General features: G+C 43.5%; 1 protein-coding gene across 1 annotated transcript; it reads left to right on the plus strand.

Annotated features, from left to right (window-relative positions):
• Nucleotides 1-11,249: 11,249 nt before the first annotated feature.
• Nucleotides 11,250-16,337, plus strand: LOC124678714 (BRCA1-associated RING domain protein 1-like). The gene is made up of 14 exons (XM_047214578.1): nt 11,250-11,320; nt 11,696-11,749; nt 11,836-11,906; nt 11,993-12,100; nt 12,218-12,477; nt 13,843-13,948; nt 14,033-14,094; nt 14,191-14,291; nt 14,529-14,715; nt 14,832-14,920; nt 15,012-15,144; nt 15,241-15,406; nt 15,617-15,735; nt 15,820-16,337. Exons 1-14 carry the CDS (start codon nt 11,250-11,252, stop codon nt 16,129-16,131), a joined length of 1,839 nt encoding a protein of 612 aa, XP_047070534.1. The 3' UTR covers nt 16,132-16,337.
• Nucleotides 16,338-16,658: the final 321 nt, after the last annotated feature.

Here is a 16,658-nt window from a genome sequence, read left to right on the forward strand (position 1 = left end):
CCGCGCCGGCCACCCTCTGGCCACCGTGGCCCCCGCCGTTAGGTCTTCGGTCTTGCAGGCTTCGTGCAAAAATGAGACACGGCGAAAGTTTCGTCCAATTAAGAATATTTCTTTCTTAGGATTTCTGAAACCAAAACGACGAGAAAACGGCAAGCTGGCTCTTCGGCGTGGCCCCACTTCGTTAGGTCTTCGGTCTTCCGGAAGCTTCGTGCAAAAATAGGACCCCGGGCGAAAGTTTCGTCCAATTCCGAGAATATTTCTTTACTAGGATTTCTGAAACCAAAAACAGCGAAAATACAGAACTGGCTCTTCGGCATCTTGTTAATAGGTTAGTTCCAGAAAATGCATAAATATGGCATATAATGTGCATAAAACATGTAGGTATCATCAATAAAGTAGCATGGAACATAAGAAATTATCGATACGTTGGAGACGTATCACTAGGCTCAACTTGAGGTGAGCTTGATACTTCTATTCCATCACCTTGATCATCACTATGCACTTCCATGGGCCGGATGTGTCCAATGCCCATATGCTTGATGGCACTAGATGGATCATCATCATTACCTGCAACACATGGAACAACTTGCTCCACTTGGGAGCCATTATCCTCCAAGAACACCACGTCACAAGATACTTCAATAGTCCCAGTGGACCGGTTGTAGTATCTATAGGCGTGAGAGTTCTCCGCATATCCAACGAAAATGCCCTCTATAGTTCTAGTTTCAAATTTACCAAGCTTCCCTTTATTGTTCTTAACAAGACATTTGCATCCAAAGACACGAATGTACATGAGATTAGGCTTGTTACCTGTGAGAAGCTCATATGGAGTTTTGTTGTGGAGGGGGCGGAGGAAGAGCCGGTTGAAGTAGTGGACAGCTGTAGAGATGGCTTCTCCCCAAAAGTTGTGGGGTGAGTTGAATTCACTCAACATGGTTCTTGCCATCTCAATGATAGTCCTGGTTCTTCCTTTCAACAACACCATTTTGTTGAGGGGTATATGGAGCTGAAAACTCATGCTTGATGCCCTCATCATCAACAAACTCTTGCATAGTGTAGTTCTTGAACTCGGTGCCATTGTCGGTCCTAATCGCCTTGATCTCGGATTCATATGTACGTTGAGCTTTCTTGGCGAAGGTGATGAACTCCCTATGGGTCTCATCCTTAGACATAAGGAGAAAGACCCAATAGTATCTTGAGTAATCATCAACAATGACAAGTCCATACTTGCTCCCACCAAGAGTATCATAATGTGATGGCCCAAAGAGATCCAAATGAAGGAGCTCCAAAGGCCTAGATGTGGTGACGATACTCTTGATAGGATGTTTCTTCTTGAGTTGTTTTCCCGCTACACATGCACTGCACACACGATCTTTCTCAAAAGAAATGCCGGTTAGTCCAACAATGTGCTCACCCTTTAGGAGTTGTTTAAGATTCCTCATGTTAACATGACCAAGGCGGCGATGCCACAACCAACCTTCGTCATGCTTGGCCGCCATTAGACATGTGGAGGGAGATGGGCTCTCTTTCGAGAGGTCAACCACGTAAAGGTTGTTCTCCACATATCCAACAAGGACCAATTTGAGATTGTCACTCCTAAAGACTTGCACATAATACTTAGTAAAATATGAATTGTAACCGAGCATCGGCAAGATGATATATAGAAAGCAAGTTATAACCAAGGTGTTCAACAAGCATGACCGTCTCAAGGCACAAGTCCTTAGAGATTGCCACCTTGCCATACCCAAGTACCTTTCCCTTTGAGTTGTCACCAAAGGTAATGCTTGACTTCTTGTTAATATCTTCAATGAATTGGTCAAGCACACCTCTTCCTCCGGTCATATGATTGGTGCATCCACTATCAAACACCCATTTTGGACCATCGGAGGAATACCCCTACAAAATCAAGTAGAGGATTTAGGAACCCATTGATTAATGGGTTCCCTAGTCATGGCAACAAGATCTTTTGGTACCCAAATCGAGTACCCTCTATAAGCATAGCCATTACGAGGACCAACATAGTTAGCATAAACATCACCATAATAATCAACAAATAAAGCATAGTGATTGTTTGGCCTCGTGCGGTCACCACTAGTGGCTTTGCCCTTTGGGGCTTTGCCATCATTAGTGACCTTCTTGTTCTTTTCTTGAGCGGGCTTCTCTTTCTTGTAGTTGTTCTTCTTGTAGGGCTTGGGAACATACCCAAGACCATACTTTTGATTGTTTGACCTTTGCTTACTCAAGAGGTCATCCAATCCCATCTTACTCTTGGTTGTGGTGAACTTGGCAAGTTCTTTCTTCAACCTAACATTTTCCTCAAGAGTAGTTGCTTGCTCACAAGCCGATTCATTAGGATAGTAGTTGAGACCATATTTGGTTACCAAAGATTCAAGATATGTATTGGTCTCAACATGCAAAGATAGTTCCTCTTGTAAACGAACATGTTCCTCAACAAGCTTAGCATGCTCACTAGTAAAGGTGGTGGAGGAACTAGCAACATTTTTATCAACAATAGAGTCATTCATTGATTCAAGAGCTTTAGAGTAGGATTCTTGGAGTAGGTCATGGTTCTTTCCAAGTTTCTTGAGCTCATCCTTGACAAGCTTGTTAGCTCTTTCAAGGTGGTCAAGATCCCTAGTGAGAGAAGCATGAGCAACTTCAAGTTCCTCCTTTGATGCATTAAGATCTTGGGTCAAAGATTGAGCCCTTTCAATAGTTTCAAGATCCTTAACTTTATCTAGTTCATAAGTTTCAATTTGTTGCTTAAGACCTTGAGATATGCACCTTTCGGTTTTTAGCTCTTGTCTTAGGAGATTGAATCTCCTTTCCTTATCATTCAAATGATATTCTAATTCCTCAATGGACTCATCCTTTTCTTTGAGAGAGTCCATCAAGAAATCAAATTTGACAAGAGCTTCACCACGAAGGGTGCATCTAACATTGTAAAGTTCCTTAAGCACAGTTAATTCATCTTGATTTTCAGCCTCATTGTCAAGGACACTAGACAAAGAAGGTGGGGGTTCCATTACCTTGGTTTCTCTTGCCATAAGACAAGAGCCAATGGTTGTAGATGAGGAAGAGTCGTCGGAGTCATCATCTTGAGTTATTCTTGCCATAAAGGAAGAACCAACATCATTCTCCGTGGAGTAATCCTTGGAGTAGTCATATGTGAAGAGTGACCCGGGCTTAGAGAAAGCCAAACCGGCCACTCCGGCCTCCTTCTCCTCATCTTCCTCTTCTTCATCGGACAAGTATTCGGCCCCAACAAAGGCTCTTCCCTTGTTCCTCTTGTATCGGTCATTGATTGGGTTTGGCTTCAATCTTGGCTTGACCCCTTTGATGAACTTTGGCTTGTCTACCCTTTTCTCATAAGGGCACTCATTTGCAAAGTGGCTATCTTCATCACAATTGTAGCAAGTTCTCTTCTTCTTCTTGTCATTGAGGAGCATTGGCAACTTTCCCTTGTACTTCTTGGCAAAGAAGGCAAAGTCGGTAGCGATGTCACTAGTTGAGGTCATCTCCTCATCTTCCTCAATTTCATATTCTTCTTCTCCTCCATGGTCAGCTCTAGCCTTGAGGGCAAGGTTGTGTGACGCTTCATGGTTGTGTGAGGCTTCATCAACACGGTTCATTGCCATGAGCATTTTTCCTGCCTTGGCCATGTTTTCATTGGCGGCCACATAGGAGACTAGATCATCGGAGTTCAGATCGGCACTCTTGGTCATGATTTGCAAGTTGAGTGCAAGGTTGGTATCTTCTTGCTTGACAGCAATCATTGCAATGACCTTGGACTTTATGAATCCTTCATTCATCTCAAAGCCGTCGTCATACTTCTCAGCACCAAGTCCCTTGATCCTTACTCTAAGAGCACCAAGCCTTGCATAGGCATCGGCTATGGATTCTCCTTCTCGAATCATGAACCGGTGAGCTTCTTGCTTTGCGGTCTCATAAAGAGATGATTGGATCAAATCGGTTCCCTCTTGGAGTACTACGATTCGATCCCACAACTCTTTAGCGGAGCAGATGTCATTGACTTGATCAAGGAGCTTGCGATTGATGCCACTTCTAATCTTATCACGTGCGGAGGCATTGAGTTGACGGTTGTAGAACTCGGTGGAGGTCAACCGAACGGGATCTTGTGGCTCCCGGTATCCATGAAGAATGATCTCCCATAGCTCCACACTCTGCAGCTCGCGAATATGAGATTCCATAGAAGATTTCCAATGTGGAAAGTGAGTTCCATCAAAATGGGGAACAGTCCCACTATGGTTTATATGAGGCATGGGTGAAGTGTTTCTAGGATAGTCATGGTTAACTTCATGGAAGGATTCCTTAGAGGCCGAAACCCCACTAGGAGCTCCTCCAGTAGTTAGGTTCTTAAGCATGACGGACATTTCCGCCATTTGGCTTTGTAGTTCATCCTCCTTTTTCTTCTTCTCGGCCTCATATGCCAAGAATCTAGATTTCATTTCTTTAACCGAAAGGTTAGAGTCATCATCTAGACCCTCGAATAGTTTATCCATCTCACTCTTAAGGCGGTGAAGCCCTTAAAAAGAGTCCAGGCTCTGATACCAATTGAAAGTATAGAGATGGTAAACCTAGAGGGGGGGTGAATAGGTTTCTACAGATTTTAATTCTTTCTTTGCAATATTAGGCTTTGCGGAATATAAAGGTGAGCCTAATGCAAACTAGGTGAAGCAACCTATATGAGGATACAACTAACTCGAGCACGAAGGCTCTCACATGCGATTAAATCACAAGTAAGGAGTTCGGTTAGAGATAACCGATAGCACGCGGAGACGAGGATGTATTCCCGTGTTCCCTTGCTTTGCAACAAGGTACGTCACGTTTGGAGGAGTGGAGGTCCCACGAAGGATTCCCCGCGCCACGAAGGCTCACCCTATTCTCCGGAGCCTATCCCACGAAGGAATAGCTCTCTCACTTGTGGTAGACTTTGAGGTAGCCTCCAAACCTTCACAATCTTGCCCGGAGCAGATCCACGGCCCGGATGCTTCCGGACTCCTCTTGCCCACCTAGGGTTTCCAAGGAACCCTAGGAAGCAAGCTTCTTGATGAATACAAGGGGGAATAAGATTTGGCTTGGTAGAACGGTAGATCGGGTCCTCCTCTATCGTTTCCCGGAGGGATTTGAGTTTGGGTGGAGGAGGAGGGAGATCCGAGGCTTTTGGTGTTTCTAACAATGGAGCATGGAAGAAGGAGCTCAAGAACAGCTTGTAGTGTAGTGCCTAACTGTTCAGAGGTAGAAGAAGGCCTATTTATAGTGTACTTCGAAATATGGCCGTTGGTCACTTGCCACATCGCCAGATTCCTCGAGGAGCCCGGTCGACCGGATGCGGCGCCGGACGAGCCGGTCCACGGCCCGGTCCGACCGGGCCACCGACCGGACCGGCCGGTTTCCAACCGGAGCTGGGACCGGGTCTTGACCGGGCGGCGCCATTCTTTACTTGATAGTGCCGGATGGCACGAGCGCAAAGGCCGGTTGCCGACCAGGACGCCTGGTCTGGAGCCCGGTCCGACCGGGCCGGAACCGAGCAGCCGGTTCAAACCGGGCTGGCGACCGGACACTGACCGGGCCAATCTTCATTCTTTACTGGATCTCGTCCGGATGGCACCGGTCCTGGGTCCGGTTGGTGACCGGGTCGTCCGGCGCCAGGGCCGGTCCGACCGGATCTGGGACCGGCCAGACTCTGCAAACCTTGCTGATTCTTCATCGAATTGGGGGGGTCTCCCGTTGCCTTCTTGTTCCATCGATACACCATTATACCTCTTTGGCTAATACCTGTGAATTATCTTGTAGGCATGTATTAGTCCAAATACTCTAGCACGGTGTCATAGTTACCAAAATAATGGATAAGGGTAAAATACCCTTACAAGAAGAAAGTGAAGAGAACTCTGAAGCATGACGATTGTGTTCAGTGATTAAACTGGGTACAATAAATGTTAAATTCATATTTAGATAGAATAGTGACCAAGATTGAGTTCATTGTAGGAACTCAAAAGATAGTCATGACCGGGCCTATGAGTTGGAACATGGATGATCAAGATCTTGCAAAATAACCACACGAGAATGATTTAAGACACAATTGCAAGACAAGGTTACAAGAGATCATGAGTTGAGCCACGGTTAATTAATCAAGCCCTAAAGTGGGTAATCAAGTCAAGAATCCATTGTGCATCTCGATAGATTATGATAGAGCATGAAGAAGACCAACGTGATATTCATGGTGAATCCCAAAAATAGACATGAGAAACTTGAGAATTTGGTGATCAATTCTCGGAGAAATGAAGATAAAGTGAAGCTTTCATAATTGCCTTCGCGATATCATCAAGATGGAGATTGAAGGAGATATAAATGTTACCAAGATGAAGTGCAAAGATTATATTCAAGTTGTTCAACACAAAAGTGTAAAGGATGTCCATTGTGGGATCATGTGATATAGTGGTGTGGTAACTAATTATCAACTAAGATTTGGTAGTTAGTCCATGAAATATGTGTTTGGTATTTTTATCTGGGTTAGTTATGTATCACTTACGATTTTGTATCGAAAAGGAAGATTTCATGTAAGCACATGTGAGGATGACATCAAGTGAAAACGATCATCGGTATTGAGAAGTGCGAGTTCAAGATAAACACCCCAAGGGGAATGAATATATTCTTGAATCTTATTATATATATTTTTTATATGACATGTGAAAATGTGCTTAAGTGAAGCCCCCGACCCACATTGGATTATAGGCAACAAATTGAGAGTCTTGGCCAAGAAAATAATCAACTAGTCCATTTTCGCATTATGCAAGACAAACAATATTTATTTTAAAATGCCTATCCTCACTAGGTTCTTTCAAAGAGAGATAGTGTTTATACAAAAGCCACTATTTCCATTTAATATTTTATGGAAAGGTGTGTTGCAACTTGCGGTTAGTAGGTTATATTCATAAAAGGGTAGTAGGTTATTCAATTACAACCCGTCAAGACCGACATAACCTCACTGCGAGGCAACTAAAAAACATGATGTATAGTCCCTCACTATAGGCTGTAGAGCACCCACTGATGCTCATGAGGCCAACCACGCTCTCAAGGTTACCGGTCGTAAAAATGTGACTATGAAGACAACTAAGTGAAGAAACGACATGTTGATCCAACTTTAGCCTTCCAGATCTACCCGCTTGAAAAGGGCGGTAACCACCAAAAATACGCAGGCCAGATGGACTTGACCGAATGCATCCCCGTTGAGAGAACCCACATGAATTTTATAATCATATTAATTAGAGAAAATGAGCATTAACTGTAAAGTTAAACCGAATGACGGGGGACAACTCCCACCCCCACCATATACCTACTACCTCACGCGGTTTACATTGGATTCTTTCCGTGTAAATTAAACCGAATTGTGAGAAATAAACAAGCAAACCCCATTCATCATATAACTACACATTGTTTACATTGGTTTTATGCGGTAAATTTACACTCTTATAGTACAACGCACACAGTTCAATTGTAAAATAAATCCAACAGGTTGGAACAAAACAACCCCGTCGAAACATATACTCCCTCACACCTAAGTTCCATAATTCTTGTCACGGTTTCAGATGTATGGATTAGGGAATGAACGGCTGCAGTGGGATTTTCCCACTGTTTCACCCTAAAAAACGTCTTACGTACTATCTGTCTATCTCACGTGATTTACATGGAAATCTTTTTGTGGCAGTTCTACCCCTTACCTATTTATCTCTAATGGTTCTTTTGTGAACATTTTATGCACAACTCGTACGCTAACACTTTGGCTAGTCATTAAACCGTTCTTGATTTCTTATCCTCTTGGATCCTCAGCTGAAGCTGGCAGACTGACCTGTATCCCCTAGAGATGGCAAGGCCATAACGGCCATAATTGCAACGTCGTGGGAGCCAGGAAAAAACTGGAGCCTGGGCGGACCGTAATCTGAATAAAAATTAAAATTGTAACTCTATATGTTTATATATATATATAATATGGAAAATGTAAGTACCGATCGGAAATTCAATTCGGTTCCCGGGTACATATGATGCCTCTAGCAGAAGAATATATTTTCAAGTGTTAAAAAAATTTGACAAAAAATTCTACAAGTACATCTCCATAATATATGTTTGTTCAATAAGTTTCACGAAAAACCAATATTTTTGTGACCTATGTAAAAATGAGAAAAAAATCTTATAAAAAGTTTTGCTTTTAGTGCTGAGTTTTGTCTTTTTACACACGCTGCACTTTGTGGACGCGATGTAGCTAATTGGCGTCGGTTAGCGGTTGCAGCCCAGAGCAAAGCTAGCTCGTTGGGCTGATTTATGGGCTGCTGGGCCCTGTCGTACCAGGTGAGGCCGAATAGTTATCTGCCCGGGCAAATTAGGATGAAACGAGCTGGAAAATCCATTAGCTCATCGACACGCCTAAACAGCCTCGAGCGAGCGAGCCCGGGCAGCTGCCCCGTGTCGCCGGGCACGGCCCATGGTCGTCGTGACCGGCAGCAGCATCGCGCCCTGCCCCGACCGCCCGCAAACTGGGTCTGCGACTGAGCAGCCGTGGCACGTGCACGCGCACGCCTTGCCTGTACAATTCATCGGCTCCTCCCCCGTCAGGCCACACTTATTCACAATTACAATTTTGAATTACTATTGAATTTATCTAAATTTATCCAAATTACTTCGAATAGGGCACTAGACGTACATGTACAAGATAGAAAAAACCAATTAATTTCACCCAATAGATTGACCAACCAGGATAGCTCTATTTCTGGCCGATAACTCCAACCTCACCGCCCAAATGAACTGGCTGCTGGCGGATGCTGCCACCATCGTGTAGGACCTGCCCGGGTACCTCGCCGTCTGTGGGACGGCTCGAGGATGCACTCAGCTTCCTCGATGACAACAGCGGCCTCGCCACGCAGTGGCTCACCATCATCTTCCAGTACCTCGGGGAGCGCAGCCTCGCTGACCCGCACTTCGTGGCTAACCTCGCACATGCGCTCGCCAAGCTCAAGAACCCCTTTGTCGGCGACCTCGACGACGGCCTCGTCGTCGCGGTGCCAATGTGCTGGAGGCTGAGTTGTGCCGGCTCCTCGCGCAACCTTTTTTTTATGATACATCACAAGTTATATTTGCATCACATTGTACGAAATTTGTATGTCAATGTAAAAAATTTAGGGCTTTTAAGGTATATATCATCTACTGAAACAATTATTTGATTCAATGTAATGTACTCCCTCCGGTCCGTATTAATCGACACGGAGTAGAGGTAGTTTGTGCCACTTATTCTACACCTATATCAACTGTTATAGATGCTCGGATGAACCATCGCCTGCCACCATTTTCACAAAATTGACCTAAATCTAGAAAGATCTCACAAAATAACTTGATTCCGAAAAGATATCACAAAATAAACTTTTTCTTGGCTCCGCAACAGATGGAGCCATGCTTAGTATCACGGCTCTATCCTAGGTGGAGCCAAGCTAAGAAGTACGACGCTGTTTTAGGTGGAGCCAAACTCAATAGCACAACTCTATCCCAGGTGGAGCCAAGCTCAAAAGCACAACGCCGTCTGAGGTGGAACAAAACTTAGTAGCACGTCTCCAGGTGGAGCCAATGTCCTTAGCCATTTTCTAACCACAAATGGGAGTGGTTTATGCACCTATTGAGGGCCAACTTTATTGAACCCAACAGAGATATTAGCATCATCTCAGACCGCCACCAAGGAATACTCAATATAATTCTTTTCTATTTTATGCTTATTTCCATTTAGATGGTTATGTGCACGAAATTGTCGTTGATAGGCACTTAAACGGTTAAACCCCTGCTCCGGCAGACAGCCACCCTACACCCTAACCTTGTCAGAAATGACTTCGAGTGACTGATTCGTGCGAAACCCGTCAGATATAAGGCGCTCCACTGACGGGCCTTATTTGGCGCATGTGAGAAGTTCGTTGTGATTCCCTAGAGAGTCTGGATGCTCTTCCGGTCTATGGTTGTGAGCTACAACTTGATGCTTGTTGGTATTAGATCGCACCCAGGAATCCAAACTGCAGAGGAAGCACATTACAAAGAGAAATAGACTAATATAGCAATGATAGATGGCAAAATCTATGACAAGTTGTACGTCATGATAAAAAAACATCTCAAGCTGTCGTGGAAGCACATTGCAAATATAAATAGAATAATATAGCAATGATTGATGACAAAATCTATGACAAGTTATATTTCATGATAAAAAAACAGTTTATAAGTTAACAAATTAAAAAAACCTTATAAAATACAATATGAAAAGCTATACTATGTCTTCCATCACTCTACTCTATCACCACAATGGTGATAGCGAGGACATGTATGGCACGTCGCCGAAGGTACGAACCACACCGAGCTCACATTCTATGTTGACGTGTCACCCCGATTCAAAAGAGTTATGCCTAGGAATAGCTAAGAACAAGTTTAGAAGAATAGAGACATGCTAAGGTACATCTTCTATTTGTTGACACATAACCATCCAAATGAAAATAAAATAACATAAAAAATAACTGTGTTGAGTCTCCCTTGGTGTCAGTTTGAGATCATGCAAATCTCTGTTGGGTTCTATAACCTTGGTTCAGGTGCATGAACCACTTCTAATTATTGTTAGGAAACGGCTAAGGAACTTGGATCTACCTGGGACGGAGCCGTGCTAGTGAGCTTGGCTCCGCCTGGGTCATGGGTCGCACTAACTAGCCCATGAGGCCCAAGAGCATGGGGATGATCCAGAAAGCCCATGGCCCAAAGCAACGGCTCTCCTGGGCCGGCATGGCCCAAGCCCTCACCACTGATTACTAGGTCTTCAGACTGCCCGATGTGACACCCTCCTTCCAGAAAAACAAACATGTCTGAAACTTGACCGCCGCCGACCCTACTACCCTGCGCCTCCCGCTCCAAATCACTGCCATTTTCATCCGCACCCAAAAACTCCCCGCCGCGCTCCGCCCAAATTTTCCCGCGGAAGCCATGACTCCGAGTTCCGACCGCGTCCACAAAACGTTTCCCCCCTTCCCGCCACCCTCTTTCCCCCCATTTCTTGCAGCCGCCCCGGGTATTTCAGCCGATCCCGAGCAGCCAGCGCCGCCAAAGAACAATCCTTTCGCTCAGACAGTGGTACGGAGGCTAGGCTAGAGAGGCAGAGTGCTCCGTGCTAGGGAGGAGGAGCGTGGTGGTCGCGAGCGGAGGAGATGGCGAGCACCATGAGGAGGTTCCTCAACCCGCTGGTGCTCAACATCCAGAAGATGGAGCTCGAGCTCACCTGCCCCGTCTGGTACCGTACATCGCCTCGCCTCCACGATCTTCTCCCACCCCTGCCTATTCTCTCTGGATCTAGATGCGGTCTACCTAAAAGGATTTCTAGGATTTGCTTAGAGCTGTAGCCCAGAGCCCAAATGTGTCATCTTTTTCGCTTCTCGCGACTCGCGAGGATCCCATATACCAGTGCCGATAGTAGGATTTCTGCGGTCGTGATATTCAACTTGCCTGCCGGCCTACTAGTGTTGGATCTGATAAATTGGTGGGGGCTTGTCCCTTTACAAACGAGATGTTAAACTGAACTAGTGTGTCCGCCGTCCGCCGTCCGCCGTCCGCCGCTCCTTCTGGATCTGTATCGACTGACGATCTCCTTCCTTTCCTTGTTTCGCAGCCTCAAGTTGCTCAGCGCGCCTACGATGCTACCATGTTCCCACACGTCCTGCAGGTTTGTTACTGTCCTGACAACCGAACCGATGCGCTGTTCTCTCTGTTGCTCATACCGCATCGTCACGAATTTCTTGAATTCTCCAGCACATGTGCGACGACACAGACCATGGATGGCTACAGCTGCGCAATTTGCAAAATACCCTACCAATCTCAAGGTACAAACATCATGGAATACTTGGATGTTTATGAGTACTGGTTCCTGACCAGCCACTTACCTTACCTGATATCAAACTGCTTGCAGATTTAAGGCCTGCTTATAACCTTGAGGCAGTAGTGAAAATCCACAGGAGCCTCAGCTCTACGCTCAGCAGCATGGTCGCGCAGCAGGGGACTCAAGGGGACATTCCTGGTACATCACTGACCAATACCAGTTTTTTCAATGCTCTCAGAATATCAAGCACAAGTTTTCTGGTAGTTCTAAGACCAAATGTTAATTGATTTGGTGAACTCTTATTTTTTTTGCCAGTTGCATCTCAACAAACTCCAGAACCGGGGAACAAAAATTCTTACAACTCTGTTGCTTCAAAGCTGCTATATAGCCAATCAACTGGACCTGCAAAAGCAGTTGTGGATGGTCAGAAAGCAATGAACCCTGCATCGAACCAAGCTAATGATGTGGCCGTTCAGCCAACGGTTCTTGTACACAAGGGACCATGTAGGTCGTCTCAATCTTCTGATGGCACTAGGGATCTGGACTGTGACAGCAATGACCTGGAAGGAGAGTTGGTAATATTTCATCTTATGCATAGGAACATTCTTAAAAAGACTTGTTTTTAAAGAGCTCCAATCCTATACCTGGTCAAACAAAATAAAGAATGTCCCAAATGCCACCCTTAATTTTTCTTAAGAATCAATACTGTGATATATGCATTTAACATTAGGATGTCACATGATACATGTAGCATGTATGTGCGCTTAATTAGGATATACTCCCTCCGTTCCTTTTTAATTGACTCAAATTTAGTACAAAGTTGTACTAAATCTGAGTCAATTAAAAAAGAACGGAGGGAGTACTTTTCAGTTATGGGCTTTCGGCCCCTATGTACAGGGGCTGTGCAGCAAGTTGGCCGACATAATAGGGATGGATATGGCTACTTGGGAAGGTGCAGGATAAAGTATACCTGAAGATAGAAAGAGTCTTCAATGTTGTATAAAATTGAGTCGCTGTATTAAGTAGTCTCTAATTAAACTAGGTAAATATATTTTGGGTCTAGCCAAGAGCTTCTATTGAAATCTGACCTGTGGTTCATGTTAATTGATATAATAAAGAACTAGGTTGCCACTATCCCTGGTCTTTGAACCTTTATCCTACCCAAAATATTTGTGGACCAAGGTCCATAACACGTCACTCATATACATGCTAGTAAGATTTTTTGTAAGGACAAAAGATAATATTTGGTTATAAATAACTTGATTTGTGCAGTTATTGTCGTCTTTTATATTTTACTTATCAACAACCTCACTCTTTATTGAAAATTACATAGTTATTTGCTATGTAGAAAATTTACTGTACTTATTTGTTGAAATGGTAAAAGCTTTGCCAATTATATTAATGAAAATAAGATGATGGATGCGTACATGGAAAGCGGATCGGCCAAACCAACCGCTGGGCCTAACCCTGCCAACCGATTACATACTCCTAGCAGGAAGACTTGCAAGGTTGTTTGCACCAGCGATGATTTGAAGCCCTGGCCCTGTCCTTGATCCTTGCAACCATAATAGGAGGAGGGAAATAAATTTGCTAGAAAACACCACAGTTCCACTCCTTCTGAAGTTCCCAGCCGAGAATGTTCAGGGAGCAAAGCCCTTTTGAAGGATGGCCCAAAGCAGACACAGTAGTCTCCTACCGTGCAGCCAGAGTTGGGAGGCATTGATGGCTGGACATAAGGGCACCCATCCAACATGAATGGGTCATAGTAGTATTTTGGGGTCATTTTAGAAAAAAAATATTTAAAGTATAAAGTTTCTTAAACCTGTTAACAAGAAATAGTTTTAGTGTAGAATCAATTCAATTTATTCTCCTTGCATCTTGTATATTCTTTTTATAGTAAAAAACTAAAAATCTCACTCCTTAAATTGGTCATTTGTCAGGTAGCAAGCAGATCCCCTCCTCAAAACGAGTCGAAAAGAGTACCTGATGTAACGGATGACCATACTAGGGAACCGAAGAGGCTAAAGTCCACAGATCAGAGTGAAAGTACGTATTTTCTCTTAACTCATTTCACTGGATATTTTGGAATGGAAGGCAAATAAACTGATGTAATTGCAAACATCAATGCAGAACAACGAACTATGACTGACTCCTGGAAATGTGAATTTTGTCACTCTCCTGAAATCAGCAAGGTCAGTCAATGGGCAAATACTGATTGTTATTGTATTCATCCCCAGTTTTTCAGTTGCCATGCTGCTGATTGTTACCTAATGTTCTTTTCAACTCAGTGTGCTGGCCCGTTGTTGCACTATCTGAATGGAGAACCAGTGAAGGATGATCAAGCTTGGAAATCTAATGTTCTGCATGTCCATGAGAAATGTACTGAATGGTATGTTCCATGCAAATTTTGAGCTTATTTTTAATTTTCCCTGAACCATAAATAAACTTACTTCTCTGGCTGAAAACATACAATTCATCTGAGTAGCATTTGGCAGATGCTAAACTTTACATTTTTGTAGCATTGCTTGTCTTTTGGCTTTGATGATAATATCTCTGCTGTGATTATTTTGGTACCATATTTCTCAAGTAAAAATAAATGTCTTACAATATTATCATACCTATATAGGGCTCCTCAAGCATTCTTTGATGGTGATATTGTGAAGAATTTGGAGAATGAGTTGGCGCGTTCTTCGAAGATCAAGTGCAGTGTTTGTGGATTAAAAGGTGCAGCACTAGGCTGCCTTGTTAGGAGCTGCCGCCAAAGCTTTCATTTCCCATGTGCCCATGGGATCCCAGGCTGCCGATGGGACGAAGTAGGTCTTTAAATCTGCATTCTCAATCTGTACCAAGTTAAAATGCACTTCCTTATTGTGGTTTTGACAGAATGTTTTGTCAAGTTTTATAATCAAATGAATGTGATGTGCTTTAGGAAAAGTTTGTTATGCTGTGTCCTTCCCATTCATCAAAGAAGCTGCCCTGTGAGAAACCAAAATCGAAAAAGAAGGCCCAGCTTCAACAGTATGTTCTCAGTGCTTGTTATTTATAGCGGTATTTTGCTATATCTGTTTGTACCTTCTCATGAACTGTTTTCTTTTCCTCAATTTGCCAGATCATCTTCTGATGCTATTCTTGGCGATTTGAACTCACCTTTTCCAATGGAAAGAAATGAACTTTGGACAGCCTCACCTTTTTTAGCAAATGAATGGGTGATATGCGGATCTGCCCTCTCTGGCCGAGACAAGGTAGTTCTTGGTTATTTGATTATACCTCTACATACTATTACATGATATAACTGCTTTGATGATGATGCTGTCTTTTTATCTTTGGAAACTTCACAGGAAGTGTTGGGTCAGTTCCAGGCTCAAACTGGCATCACAGTAACTAATAACTGGACGCCAAATGTGACTCATGTAGTCGCTAATACGGATGAAAAGGGTGCATGTGGTAGGACACTGAAGGTTCTCCTGGCCATACTAGCTGGGAAATGGGTTCTCAATGTAAATTGTAAGTACAGTCCTCAGGGCCAAGTTCTTCTCTTGAGTTGGTCCCATGTCTTTTGGCCATTGCACATGTTTGACACAATTATTTAAGCTTGATAGAACATTACACGCTGTGTGGAAATTGCACCTGCACAGCTGCACTTTTTGTTTGCTATACTGTTAACTTCCCTCTTTTGAAATGGAGTTCTTACACAACTTATATTTTGACATTTAGGGCTGAAAGCTTGCCTGGAGGCTAGAGAACCAGTCCCTGAGGAGCCATATGAGATCAGTTCTGATGTTCATGGCTCTGTTGATGGCCCTCGCACAGGAAGACTACGAGCAATCCAAAAGGTTTGTATTTGAATTCTTCAAGAAAATTAGCAAAACAAATCTTAATAGACTATTGAGTGCATATATTTTCCTTTTGTTCTCTAGGCACCAAGACTGTTTTCAGGGCTGGCCTTCTACTTTATTGGTGATGTCCTGCCGATGTTTATGGCGGACCTTGAAAACTTGATTGCCATGGCAGGAGGATCTATCTTGGACAAGGCTGGTCTCTCCAGCACATCCTTGATTCTTTACAACATGGAGGTTCCTCCTGGAGATGATCAGGCCAACATTGAGCTGGTTATGGAGAAGAGAAGGGCCGAGGCTGAAGAACTGGCAGCAACAGTTGGCTGCAGGGCTCTTGCTCATACATGGGTTCTGGATAGCATCGCCTTCTGCAAAGTGGAGTTTCCCATGTGACATTGTACTGAAGCTATATGGGTTAGGATGCGATGGACATGTGTTTGATACAAAATATGTTTTGAATGTTGTATCATGAGCGCTCAACTAAACAAAATCAATACTGTTTGATTTATCTCTAATTTACTGTCGCTGAGTTGATGTTGTCATATTCTTATTTTTCTTGCCTAAAAATACTAATTTGTTTCACCTGCCAACTAGTGCAGCTGGTCCAAATTTTCTTCTAGAAGAAATGATGTAACGAAACTTGTACCCTGGGTTTTGCTCTATAATATGTTGGATCTGAGAGTTAATTTATCAAAAGAAATCTTAAGGGTTTTGCTCTATAATACTATGTTGGATCTGAGGGTTAATTTATCAAAATAAATCTTAGGGGTTGGATCTGAGGGTTAATTTATCACAAGAAATCTTAGGGGTTTTGGTCTAAAAGCCCCAGTGGATGGATTTCACTCAGGAAAATGGTTTTACATCTTTGGGTGCTCTTCAAGGATATATACTGTATATTTTGGCTATGTATTTAATTACTC

This window comes from Lolium rigidum, chromosome 7 (assembly GCF_022539505.1).
Source record: "Lolium rigidum isolate FL_2022 chromosome 7, APGP_CSIRO_Lrig_0.1, whole genome shotgun sequence".
Lineage (NCBI taxonomy): Eukaryota > Viridiplantae > Streptophyta > Magnoliopsida > Poales > Poaceae > Lolium > Lolium rigidum.

Excerpts from the sequence above, each read along its gene's own strand:
- LOC124678714 (XM_047214578.1), top strand. The coding sequence starts at position 11,250 with ATGAGGAGGTTCCTCAACCCGCTGGTGCTCAACATCCAGAAGATGGAG. Across the intron at positions 13,949-14,032 it reads GTCCACAGATCAGAGTGAAA|AACAACGAACTATGACTGAC; the intron begins GTACGTATTTTC and ends ACATCAATGCAG. Across the intron at positions 15,736-15,819 it reads GACTACGAGCAATCCAAAAG|GCACCAAGACTGTTTTCAGG; the intron begins GTTTGTATTTGA and ends TTTGTTCTCTAG.